The following is a 13,273-nucleotide window of genomic DNA, read 5'->3' as shown; positions in this document are numbered from 1 at the left end:
ATTGAGCCTACAGTGCATCAAAATGTTTGACTGTAAACGGTACTGTAAACATATACCTGCAAATTCTTGGTAAATAAATCTTCAATGTTCATGAAAAAAATGGACAAAATTCTAGAGTCATGGTGGATGACGAGTGGCAAATTTCAGAATTGTATCTCAAAAACTCAATTTTTGACAGCATTTTGAATTTTGCTCTCATGTGCATGTGAACATGTTGCAGCTGTAATCAAGACATTATACAGGTGCCGTGCCCCCTTTAAGGGATAGTACAGTGCGCTATGTGCTGCGCAGTGGCTGCGCAGTTGGGAGTGTGTGTGTGTGTGTGTGTGTGTGTGTGTGTGTGTGTGTGTGTGTGTGTGTGTGTGTGTGTGTGTGTGTGTGTGTGTGTGCGCGCGCGCGCGCGCGCGCTGTGACCGTGTTGTAAAAGTAGCTGCAAACGAGAAGAAATAAGGTGTGTGCCCTTAGAGCTTATGTCAGAAAAATAAATGCGGGAACTCCTCAAGACTCAAGCCCGGTCTGTGTGTGTTACTTGGCCGCTCGGACATAAAGAAAGGGGGTTAGCCCTGAAGTTTGGTACCAACTTCAGCCCTGCAGCAGAAAATAAGTCTCCCCGGTGCGTTCCGACTACGGTCTTAGCGCGGATGCAGGAAAGGTTAACGAAGGCTTAATTAGCAGCATTTATTTAGCCCTCGTGCAGCCTTGAGGGGTTGTGTGTCCGCGAGTCCGTTTTCCAGGGTCCCGCGGCGCGTTCGGGGCCGAGGCCGGGGAGTCTGGGGGATCCGGGAGCATGGGTGAGCGCTGGAGGCCGCGACCGCCGCCGCGGAGCCGAGGGCGAGGCATGGGCGCGCCGCGGGACCCCGGACAACGGACTCGCGGACGCTCGGGGCGTTTTGACCCCTTAAGGCTGCATGAGGGTTTTAACAGCCACAACACGGACTTTATTTGTAAAAGTCCGACACTGCAGTGTTTGTTAGCGTATATTTATACAGTCTATGGTAAGAGTACAAACACAGAATCACAGTGAGTGTGTGGCCCTAAACAACCAGCCGTTTATGCCACGAGCGGCTCTGCGCCTGTAACTAAAGGGATTAAAAGTGAAGCTGGATGACGGTGGATGCTCCTCTGGATCACAAGGGAGGCACACACGCCACGTATGAGCTCAATAATAGCAGCATAAAATAACGGCCAATCAGCGTTTGGTCAGAGAAAAAAAAACAACAAAAAAACACTCAAAAACACTCAGTCAAACTGCACACCATTGTAAAAGTCATCACCAGTCCATTTCCCTTTGTCCTTTTCCACATCGTTTCTCATTAATTCAGGCCTGTTTCACTCTCTCCTGTTGTGTTGCCAGCTTGATCCTGTTATGACCCTTTCCTGTATATGCTTGCTTCTGCCTTTTGATTTGTTATTATTTTTTTTGCTTGAAATGATTTGTGTTTTGGACTCCAGACAGTACTGGAGTTTGTTGTGCCTGCTGCTTCAAGTAAAGTTGCTGCTTTTCCTCGACTCCTGCCTGCCATCTGTGATTTGACATTTGAGTCTATGTGGAATTTCTATGACCCTTCTCCCCATCCTGCATGAATACCTTTAACTGTACGGACTGATCGACATGATTAACTCCTTCAAAGAAAGCCCCATGTATCTCACAGAACTCACAGAGATCCATGATGGAGCAGATCAGCGACTACCTCTTCAGGTACAAGAACCACAACTTTACCAAGAGAACCACCAGTGCTGAGCACATTGATTCTCTTCAAAGCTTTGAGATCCGTGACAGTGACATATTCCTGGTCACTTATCCAAAGTCAGGTGAGCATTAGTCTGCAGATATTCATAATCTTTTGAAATGCAAATTTATGGCTTAGAGTCCCATCATTTATTTTTGTATGCCTTTCTTGACTTGATGCACTGTTATTATAAGGTACAAGCCATTTCTATTTGTCTCTGCACATTTTACACTCAGGCACTATATGGGCTCAAAACATCATCATCTCCGTTTTGGAGCGAGACAGTGGTCTACAGGCGTATCCCTGCAACTGGAAGCACATGCCATGGATAGAGCATACGGTCAATGAGGAGGACATCTCTCTGCGACCTTCTCCGCGACTCTTTACGTCTCACCTCAGGCCCGCTCTCATGCCTCCAGGCCTGAAGAATAAGAGGGCAAAGGTAACAGATTGAGCAATAGACTGCTGGATAAAAATCACAAGGTGTTTGGAGTTTAATTGCCTGGCTTGTATGGAAATTTTAAGAACGTGAAGTGGAATCGATTATTTTCTGAATCAGAGACACCAGTTCATTAATTTGGCAAACACCCAGTATAGCAAGCAGCACTCATTTCAGTTCATCAAAATACACGGTAGATAGGGTTAGTCTGTGTGCCCGACCAGATTCCACTCAAGGTGTCAAAACGTAGAATTTTTGAAAAAATATGTGTGTGTAGATAACATTTTGATATGATAAGTATATGATAAGTGACGGCTTTGTCGCAGTAGTCAACTCGTGAAGTTGCAACCACACCCAGCACTATAAATGTTGGTGCATATCCTGGTTTAGACTCATCTTCAAGACTTTTAACAATGGGTGATATCATTTTCAAGAGTACTTTCTTTCATTCAAGCCCACTTTTAAATCTTTCTGACAAATATAGCCGAGGAAATTCAAGGATCAGACCTTTAGGGGGGCTCAGCCCTTAATGACCATGTGACATGCACACAGCTGCATTGCAAAAATGTTCAACTCCTCGCTAAAGTCACCGATTTCATTGAGTGGCAATTCATATATTGCTATTTTTCACATAGGGTATTTTAATTTACAGTAAATACGTTACTAGTTGGTAAGATGAGTTTTACACCACAAACTGTATTTTAAGAAAATGAAAAATGGAATATGCTGTTTGCAAAAGTATTCAACCTCTTCTGGTAAACCTCAACTCAATTGAGTACACAGTTTTACCTTTAGACGCAACCTAATTAGTTGAGATCATGTTATAATAGAGCAGATTTGAGGAATGCTCACAACATTGTTTCGGACTTTGATCCACATGAGGGCAGTCCACCCTATCATCAAGCAATTAAAGAAACATCACACAGTACAGATACTGTCAAATCCAGTCATCCCCTCTTAAGCCTCCATAAATCAAACCAACAAATACACCTCTACTGTTCCACTGTATTTCAACAGCAGCTCATAAACTTGCAGCTTCTCCGGCTTATAAAACCTATTTTTGCTCAGAAACTTCCACTATCATTTGTATTTCACTTGTGCTTTCTCAGGCTGCTGCTAACAGGGTTTTCCTAATCACATTCACAAACAAATCAGTTTGCTGTGGCTAATTTTCCATATCAGTAATGCTGATTTTATAATGACCCATCATCAGTACATAATAACATAATAATTCAACCTGTGATCAAGTCATGGAAAAGAGTGGGGGGTGTGACGTTAGTCTGCCAAACATAAGGGCTATACAAATTATCAACATCAAAGAAGGTAATTGTTGGATGAGCTATGATTAGAGAATATTCTTAACTTAGCTGGGTTCTTTCTTACACTTTGGTTCTTCTTCAGAAAGGACCTGATGTCCTGCACCCTTGTCCTCTTCTTGGATGATGTTAAAGCTGAAAGAAGCTAGCGAACATCTAACACCTGAAATGTGAATATAAAATTGACTTACCAGTATATTAACTTAATCCAGACATAAGGACATCATTTTAAACGTTGTGCAATGCAATCCTTTAACACCATTTTTTTTTAAACCATGAATGCTAGCCGTTTGATTCATATCTCCTGCCACTCACTTTACCTCACAGAACAGAAGCTACTGTCAGTGCTGCTGCGAGCCAATGGCTGCGTAGGCTGGTACAAACTGTGGGTTTCCAGATAATCATGTCAGATATCCCCCATACTGTATTTATGCTTTCCCTCTCTTAAACAAATAAATAAAAATTAAAAAAAAAAAAAAAAAAAAAAAAACAGCCGCTTCTCACTCTATGTGGAGTTAAAATGACAAAATTGGTTGACATCATTAAAAAATATTGTCAGGGAGAATTCATTAGCACCTTGACTTTGGCAGGGATACATCCCTATCCAATTCTATACCCATGTAATAATTAGTAATGATATTATTTTTTAGGGCTGCTGAGATTAAATTTAGCAGTGCTTGGGCAACCACAAAAACTGTCTAAAATCACCTGTCTTCAAACTGTCAGAAAACCATTTTTTACCTGTACATTCCTTTAAAATAATATCAAACACGGTATTGTAGCCTAAGCACTGGCAAAGGTCATGAGCCTAAACCACGATATGTACCAGCCTTAAAAATACAACTCCCTGTAGGCGGTGGTTAACTTCATGAGCTGATTAATAGTCTTTGTCATACATTTTTCCCCCATCGGAGACTGACTCTGAGTTGATTGTTGTACATTTTCATGGCAGATTATCTATGTGATGCGGAACCCAAAGGACAACGCCGTGTCCTATTACCACTTCAACTGTGATTTTGCCGCCTGGGAGACCCCCAAGAGCTTTGAGGATTTTCTGGAGAAATATCTGGTGGGAAACGGTAAGTCAATAAAAAGATATACTGATTATCAAAGATGCTGAAAATGAAGCGAGCCATTCTGATGTTCGTATAGGTGATCAATTAAGGGAAGAGCATTTTTTTATTAAAGTTATTTAGCCTGCTAGCCTACTATCATTTTTACCGTATTTCCTCACTTGCATTTGTTTTTGTTTTTTTTTTAGAATATATTTAATAAAGATTTGATTTGAGTAAAACATTAAAACAAAGAGCATGAATGCTTGTCCTCTCCCAGTTGCTGGATCATCCTGGTTTGATCACATCAGGGAGTGGCACTCTGAGAGAGACCAGTACAACATCCTTTTCCTGACATATGAGGAGATGGTTTTGGTAAGATTTAACTCTGCAGGGCTCATGGTTTCCCCTGGGGATTTTGATGATTTGCATGAAGTGAATCATGGTCATCAATATTAACCATCAAACCAGTAATTTCTTGATCATTGTTCAGAATTTCTTTTCTCTTCTCTGCTTGATTTTGTTTCTCTTTCAGGACTTGAAGGCAGCAATAATTAAGATTTGTGAATTCTTAGGGAAAAGCATCAGTGAGGCAATGATTGATCAAATTGTTGAGAAAACTACTTTCAAGAACATGAAGAATGACCCAAAGGCCAATTATCAGTTCCTGCCAAAAGACTTATTCACAGGACAATTCATGCGCAAAGGTAATTTATCACCTGAGCTGCAGATCCTGTTCAGGTTCATGTAAACAGACAGCAGGCATACACATTTATTTTCTTGCAGGTAAGATTGGTGACTGGAAGAACAACTTTACTGTGGCCCAGAGTGAGAGGTTTGATCAGATCCTTCAGGAGCGACTGGGTGATATGGGACTGAAGTTCATCTGGGACACTGAGCTGCCACCACAACCTTAGAAGATGTGTGTCACAGTTTTCTCAGTCCAAGAAATAAGCAGCTCAAACATTCATGGGCCTTGTGGCACCACATGTCTGTATATGTGAATGAATGAATGAATGAATGAATGAATTTATTTCGAACATGTCTAAAAGAAAAAGAAAGAAAGAGAGAGATAATATAAAAAAGTGTATGTACATATACATACATACATACATACATATGTAAAACAAAACAAAACAAAAATAATAATACAAGCATCATCAAATCATAAACACAAGTTCGAAACAGGAGTGGGAAGAAGTATGCACTTTGTTAGAATTCCCACCCCTTCCATAGCCATTATAGTTTATATAACTATTACATCTTTATCCATATCAATATATATATACTACATATTTATCCATATCACTGTATATATGCTACATAGATATCCATATCAATAAACATGTTTACCACATCCATTAAATTATATAATCATTGGTCTATACTACATAATTACCCCTATCTGCCTATCCCCTATCAGTTTAGCAATTTATTTTATCCCTCATCTTCCATATACCTATTTATAAATAATTTTTTTGTACTTCTTTTTAAATATATTTATATTTGTACTTTGTTTTATCTCTTGCTCCAAACTGTTCTACAAAGTCAACCCACAGCTTGATGCACATGCTTGTCATTGTTGTTCCTACTTTATGTTTTGTTTTGGGTTTTTTTTGTTTTTTTTTTTAATTCAGTTCTCCTCTTAGATTATAACCTCCTTCTCTTTCTGTGAATATTCCCCGGATATTTTTTGGCTGTAGATTCCCAGACTATATCTCAGAGATGTTTTTATTACATGAACCAGGAAGGCTCCTCCGATCCTCCGGCTCTTCTCTTTTAGCTGTTCCACAGAGTAGAATTAAAACATTTGGCGATGCTGCTTTCAGCCACTATGCACCAAAACTCTGGAACAGTCTTCCAGAGGATCTTAGAGGAGCTGGAAACCCTGACACTTTTAAACATAGACTAAAAACTCATCTCTTTGGTCTGGCTTTTATGTAGTGTGTTATAATTTTATAGTTTCATAGGTACTCTATTTATTATTTTTATCTGTTTTTGTTTTATTATTTTACTGATTGTTTCTATTGTTTCTATTCTACATTTTTATTGTTTTTATGTTTTATTCAGTATTCTTATCTTTTATTATTGCTGTATTTTATTATTGTTTTAAAACTTTTTATCACTCCTCTGTCTGATTATTTTTATTTTTTAATTCTTGATCTTTTATTTTTTAACTAACCATATTTTATGAGTGTGCATTGGTCTTTACTTCTTATTTTATGTTTATTGTCAATCAAGATGTAAAGCACTTTGAATGTCATATTTGTTTGAAAGGTGCTAAATAAAGTTTGATTGATTGAAAGCAGTGCTATGATGTCAGATATATTTGATATATTTATTGTGTGTTTGTTTGTATGCAAAAGCAGCCATTGGAAATCTGATGCATAACACTTTCTTTATTTTCAACCAAAAAAGGACAATTGATATTTGATATTTAACTGGTTTTGATGCTATTATGAAAAGTTTATGGAAATGTGTCCTATTGGTGTCATTAGGCAAAGACAATTCAGAGATCTGAGGTTGTTTCAGAGAGGCAGGGACAGTCAGAGCCACAGAGTCTCAGGTAAGTTGGCTGAGCAGTTGTTTATCAATATTATGAAATAGAAAAGAGCCTCCTCATATTTGGGCTTGTAAAAAAAAAAAAAAAAAAAAAAAGTAAAGAATAATTTTGGGGTTGCATTATTATTATATTATATTATAACCCAGTCAGTGCACATTATCCAGTGCATAGGGGAAACAGCAGGAGTTGGCTAGACATAGCTTAATGAAGGTTGTGGGTTCTGTATGGCATGTGTCAAGACAGAAACAAGCCTTAAGAGGTCACACTTATGAAAGTCGTCATTTATATCAGCTGTTGAGACTTAGGGCAGAAGAGGATGATCCCATTTTACTGAAATGAGCGTAATAAAATGTACACGGGCCCCAAATCACAGAATGATACTCCGAACATAACAGCCAATAGAATAATTAAAAACATTACAAGTGAAATTAGGTGTCTTCCTTTTGTTCAGTTTTCAGTTATTGTTGATGGTACTCAGGATATCTCTGGTACTGAACAGGAAAGTGTTTGTCTGCTGTATGCGGACCATGAGCTTGTCCCACAGGAGGAGCGTCTTGGGCTCTATCAGGTGTCTGAGACAGCAGGCCAAGGCAATGCAAAGGTGATAGCTAATGTGTTGTTGAGGCCCAGTATCCCAATGTCTTGCTTATGAGGACAGACTTATGATGGTGCCTCAAACATGGCAGGGAAGTACACTGGTGCACAGGCACCTCTGAAAAGGCAGCAGCCATTAGCCTTCAATTTGCATTGTGGTGCACATTGCATCAACCTGATTACTCAGGCTGGCGGCTTGGCATCCCCCATGATCCAGGACTGCCTCTCTTGGGTCCATCAGTTAGGCATCAGATTTGTCCAGTCAGGGAAGAGCATGTTTGAAAGCATTACTCTGTCTGAAAATACATTAATTTATAGGGGTGAGATGTATATAGGGGTTAGGGTTAGGGGTGAGATATATACATACATTTTTTACTTCTCTAGACAAATTTTACTTCTCTAGACAAATAAATAAATACGAAATGACATGCATACAATGTACCACATCACACTTTCTGAATTCAAAGTCCCTTTGTCATTTTTATTTATTTATTGATCTTTATCGACTCATCTGTTGACTCCCCAGAAAGAGAACAAGAACAAAGTTAAAGTTTTAAAATAAAATAATTGACAAAAAATCAAATTGGAGAGTGTGACTTTCCAATTGGAAATGGTTGTCATGATTAATGGTGAGAGAAAAACAAATATATCCGTGCACAGTGTAAGCAAAATGGCAGCGAAGGTGAGGAACACTTCCTCTCACACTGACCTAGACTTCCTGTGTAAATATTTCCTCAAATTCAGGATCACATTATGAGTAATCCTCTAGACATCAGCCAAGGAAAAATAAATCTATACCCATAAATCTATCTACCTCCAATATTTAAAATATGAATGTAATTATGTATGAGTGTAACGCTTTAGCACTCATAGTAATTGAATGCAGGTTGTTCATTAGCATGACAAGTAATCTCTACTAAAGCCAGCAGTTCATGTCTGACCCATTTTACTTATTTCAGAGCAAATGAAAAGCTTCCTGCACTACCAGACAAAGAAAAGGTGACAGTTGTCTCAGGACAGAGGAGCCACACCACTGACTCACTGCTGGAAACTTTAGTTATATGTGATATTTGCAGATTATATTTGTGCAGTGAACTGACACATGAATCAAGGCGAGGCAAGGCAGACACTCGAGGTTAGGCATAGGAATAACATCATTAACCATGTTAGCATGTTAAGAAGAGTTAGTTTTGAAGTGCATGTGGTGGTATGTGGTATTACAGATTAGTATGTAATTTAGTGTAAACTGCATTAGTTAACATTATTTAAGTAAACCTTTGTGATTCTATTATGTATTTATTAACTCTTTCTACTACAGGATGCAAACTAGTTTTGTTTTGGTTCTGATCCAGTGGATCAAATGGAACTTTAGTTTTTATCTATTTATCTCACTCTGGATAAAATGGCTTCTGCAGGATTTTTTTGTTTTTCTCTGATGTCTCCAGGCCTTGACACAGGGAGTCATGGATCTTCTGCCATGAGTCCAGCTCTGAACGCCAAAGTGCAGATCTGGCTCTGATGAACTCTGAGGCTTCACTCTTGCTGCCATGGTGCAGACTGATGCTGTCTTTACAGATGTTATAGATATCCAAGCCAAGGAAAAGTCCATTGAGGACGCCTAAACCAGCCCTGACTGGCATGCTGAGGGCAGCAACCCCTCTGGCAGCTGCCTGTCCTGTACCTGCGGCCACCCTGGGCATCTGAGCAATTGCTTCAGCTCCCTGGGCCACCTCCTCAACCTCATTTGCAATCTGCAGCTCATTAGCTGTTGTTTCAGCTCCCTGGACCACCAGCTGATTCATATTTGCACTCTGCAGGGTAGGTTTTGCCTCTTGCAGGTCAATGATAAAAGAAATAATATCTTTTAGAATCTCACCAGCTCCACACACTCCTGTTACTGCTGTGTCGGCCACATCTGATTTACCCACTCCATCTCTAGTGACTGGATGAAAGGATGCTTTCTCCAAACAATGCTGGATAATCTGCATATTCTCCATAAGGTTTTGGAGGAGTTCATTGGCTTTGTTTTGATTTTTACGATTGACTTCACTCTCTGTGGTTGTAGTGACTACAGCAGTGACTCCACTGGTAATTCCCAGCCCTGCTCCAGTTAGGGTCAGACCTAAAGATGCTCCAGCTGTAAAGGGGGCTAAGATCAGACCAATGATGGAAAGCACACCTCCAACTGCCCCCACCGAGCTGCTGGTCACACCTGAGATGTCCGCCCCCAGCTTCATCTCGTCGAGTTTGACAGCTGTCTCCTCCAGGTCAGACAGAAACCGCAGGATCCTGGGTTTTCGCTCGCTGTACTCACTGATGAACTCTGAACACGGCACGTCCTGGAACAAGAACACCAGCCTGAAGTGCTGGTCCATCCTGATAAAGAGAGAGGAGATCACAGGAAAAGTTAGGTTATTATTGCTATACTTGATGTTAACTTAAAGGTACCCATTGTAGTTTGTGATCACTAGTTACAATGCTATAACGCATACCAGGTCCCTGTTTTGATTATGAAACATGCAACTTTCAAAATACCATAAAAATTCCACTGATATTGATAATGGACTGTTAAATAAACTTGAACTTAAACTTTAGCCATTGTATCATTTTTTGACAAAAAAAGAAAAAAAATGTGCGGCCACACCAGGCCAATAAAAGTGTTCTGGTATTAAACTGGGACTTGGCTTTTCCTCAGCCTTTATCGTATTTCAAAATGAGGCTTTGCAGGCTTCGGGCCATGTCTTAGGCTAAACGCACTTCTCAGCCCTTCTCAAACAATCTCGCTTCATTTGGCTTACCCCCCACAGCTAAAGGAGACTTGAGTTCTTGGGTTTCCGTAATTTTATACAGGTAAGTTTTATATTTATTTACTGAAAATAAAAATGAAGCTCAATCAAGTTTTCCTTATATTTATATTTTTACATTCATTTTCGAAGTAAAAAAAAATGTCTCAGAAAGTGCCAGCTGTCCTGGCAAGACCCGCATCACAAAACCTGAACAGAACAACTGATAACAAGTCCTGGGTCCAAAAGATCCTACATGAATAATGCTTACCTGATACTCACCAGCTGACGTATATGACCAAGCATATTTTGTATGTTTTCTTCAGACAAATCCACAGCAAGATGAACCATTTTTAGTTCAGTCCTTATCTGCCATAAGTCATTAACAGAGCTGTGAATAGGAAAATAAAAATACATTTTGAGATATTCTATAGTTCCTCTCAAGCAATTTGTATATTATTTCAGGGAAAGCACTGATAAACTGCCAGCTTACCTTTTCTCTATCATGCTACAGAGTTTCTGGGTGATCCATAGGTATCTTCCCAAATGAACTGCAAACACTTCCGCATTTTTAATGTTTGGGCGGAAGAAGGTACTGTCATCTCTCTTAAACTCAAGAAGAAATGGGCAGGAACGGCTTGAATCGTTAATGACAGCCTGAACTTTTTCAAGGCTGATCTCTTGGGGCAGCTGTAAGACCTTGTTCTTCATGAACACCTGCAGCGAGGTGACCGCCAGCCGCTCCACAGCATCCAGGAAGGAGTCAAGCTTCTCCAAGCCTCCTAGAGCCTTCTTTAACACCGAGTTCAGGTCAGCCTCATCTTTGATTTTGTTCAACTCGGTGACCTCTATCTTCCTCTCTTGCTCCCATTCAGAGAGAGAGTCAAAGAATTTCCCCACTGTGTCAATGCAGCTGAAGGTATCTGAGATGTAATGCCATAATTCCCTCTGTAGTTCTTCTCTGTAACACAAAACAACATTAAGAAATTTACTTTTGAAAACACAGCATCACTTCAGCTTTTTTTTTTTTTTTTTTTTTAACCTTGACCCTGCTTTTTTTATTTATTTATTTATTTTTCTTCTTAATGATTGATTGTGACCCCAAGTTGTACTGTTGAAAAATCTTGCTTGAACTTGAACAGTGGACTGTATCTTCCTAACTGGATTCTGGCTCCAGGTAGTGAGCAACACAATGGGGCATCAGTTACAAAACAGGTCAAAGGGCAACAGCTGAAGTTTCTTCCAATTATTTATCAGACATGTAATTTCAGGCTTGTACAGGGTTTGGAAATGAACTGGTTATTTAGAAACATAATTACATAAAATACAGAAAAAAAAAAAACTCAAATCAGTAAAGGCTACAGCAGTTAATATCTCAGAATAGTAAGTAAATTCAAGTGATATTACTCTTATATCATTAACCATCACTCTTATTCTGAAAGCATTTGAAGAAAATACCTTGGCTACTCCTATCCTACTTCTCCTATCCATCTTGCTGAGAGAGAGAGAGAGAGAGAGAGAGAGAGAGAGAGAGAGAGAGAGGAAATACTGATGTCTGCATTTCTTACTGAGGCATCATAGTGAAAGTTAAAGTTGGTGTATGGGTGATAGGGACGCGCACACACACTGGGTCTATAACAATGTTTAGGCAGGTATTAAATGTCAAATTAACATCCACATGAATGACAGGCAGCTTGCCTTCTTCTCATAATGCATCTCAGTGCCATGTCTTCCCCAGGAAAACCACGCACGCGCACCAGGCCATCCCCATGATGTAAAAGAAACCATGATTCATCTGACTGGGCCACCTTCTTCCACTGGTCCAGTTCTGACGCTCATGTGCCCGTAGGCGCTTTGTAGGCGCTTTCGGCGGTGGACAGGGGGTCAGTATTCACTTTTCCAGCAGTTTGAGCTACACCTCAACACCTCACAAGACGTGCAGTTTTGGACACTGTTCTAACCCAGTCGTCTAGCCATCGAAATCTGGCCCTTTTCAAAGTCGCTCACGTCCTCAAGCTTGCCCATTTTTCCCGTTTTCCACACAGCAAGTTCCAGGACCAAATATTCACTTGCTGCCCAATATATCCCACCTACTGACAGGTGCGTCTGTAAGCGCCTAATCAATGTTACTCACTCCACCGATCAGTGGTCATAATGCTATGGCTGATTGTTGTGTACATAGCCTAACACTATAGCCTACACCAGTCTGCAAAGAATACTCAATGCCATATATATGTATTTCTGTGATCATCGCTTTTACTCTCATATTTACCTTGATATGATTAATTTTATTTATATTCCAATTACTGTAAATTGTTTGTTTTATTACATGAATGTTACACTGAGTAACCTATAGGCCAATTCAGTTGAATGAACTGCTTATTAGAAATTGAAGATCACTCTAAATTTGATCTAAGAATTTATATCTATCTATCCACACACACACACACACACACACACACACACACACACACACACACACATATATATATATATATATATATAAGTTACCTAAAATTTCAAAATGTAGGCTAGCCTACCTTGCCAACGTCTGTCTGTCTCTATTTGGTTTCCTGTCATTTTCTTGCCGTGACATCTTATGGCCGCGTAGATAAATAAAAAATTGTCAAGATTAGAAGTGTGAAGCTGCATCGGCTGAAAACCTCTTACTCACTGTGGACAGTGAAAGTGAAGTGAGCTTATTGGAGGCAGGGAGGGTCCCGTATTGCTTTCGGTTTCGTTTTCCAAATGTAAAAGTTGAACCGCACGTATACTTTTATTGTGTTTAAGATTAAG

At 39.7% G+C, this 13,273-nt stretch overlaps 2 protein-coding genes across 2 annotated transcripts; one reads left to right on the top strand and one right to left on the bottom strand.

The window, feature by feature from the left end:
- The first annotated feature begins 415 nt into the window (after positions 1–415).
- On the top strand, positions 416–5,533 carry LOC115363929 (amine sulfotransferase-like). Its single transcript, XM_030058280.1, has 7 exons — positions 416–613; positions 1,653–1,812; positions 1,967–2,172; positions 4,438–4,564; positions 4,818–4,912; positions 5,073–5,244; positions 5,324–5,533. The coding sequence occupies exons 2-7, from the start codon at positions 1,668–1,670 to the stop codon at positions 5,452–5,454; spliced, it is 876 nt and encodes a 291-aa protein (XP_029914140.1). The 5' UTR covers positions 416–613; positions 1,653–1,667; the 3' UTR covers positions 5,455–5,533.
- Positions 5,534–9,082: 3,549 nt separating this feature from the next.
- On the bottom strand, positions 9,083–13,073 carry LOC115363657 (uncharacterized). The gene is made up of 4 exons (XM_030057935.1): positions 13,018–13,073; positions 10,971–11,438; positions 10,749–10,868; positions 9,083–10,070 (listed from the first exon to the last, which is right to left on the bottom strand). The coding sequence occupies exons 1-4, from the start codon at positions 13,071–13,073 to the stop codon at positions 9,083–9,085; spliced, it is 1,632 nt and encodes a 543-aa protein (XP_029913795.1).
- Positions 13,074–13,273: the final 200 nt, after the last annotated feature.

This window comes from Myripristis murdjan, chromosome 8 (genome assembly GCF_902150065.1).
Source record: "Myripristis murdjan chromosome 8, fMyrMur1.1, whole genome shotgun sequence".
Classification (NCBI taxonomy): Eukaryota; Metazoa; Chordata; class Actinopteri; order Holocentriformes; family Holocentridae; genus Myripristis; species Myripristis murdjan.
This window is presented reverse-complemented; position numbering and strand designations above follow the sequence as displayed.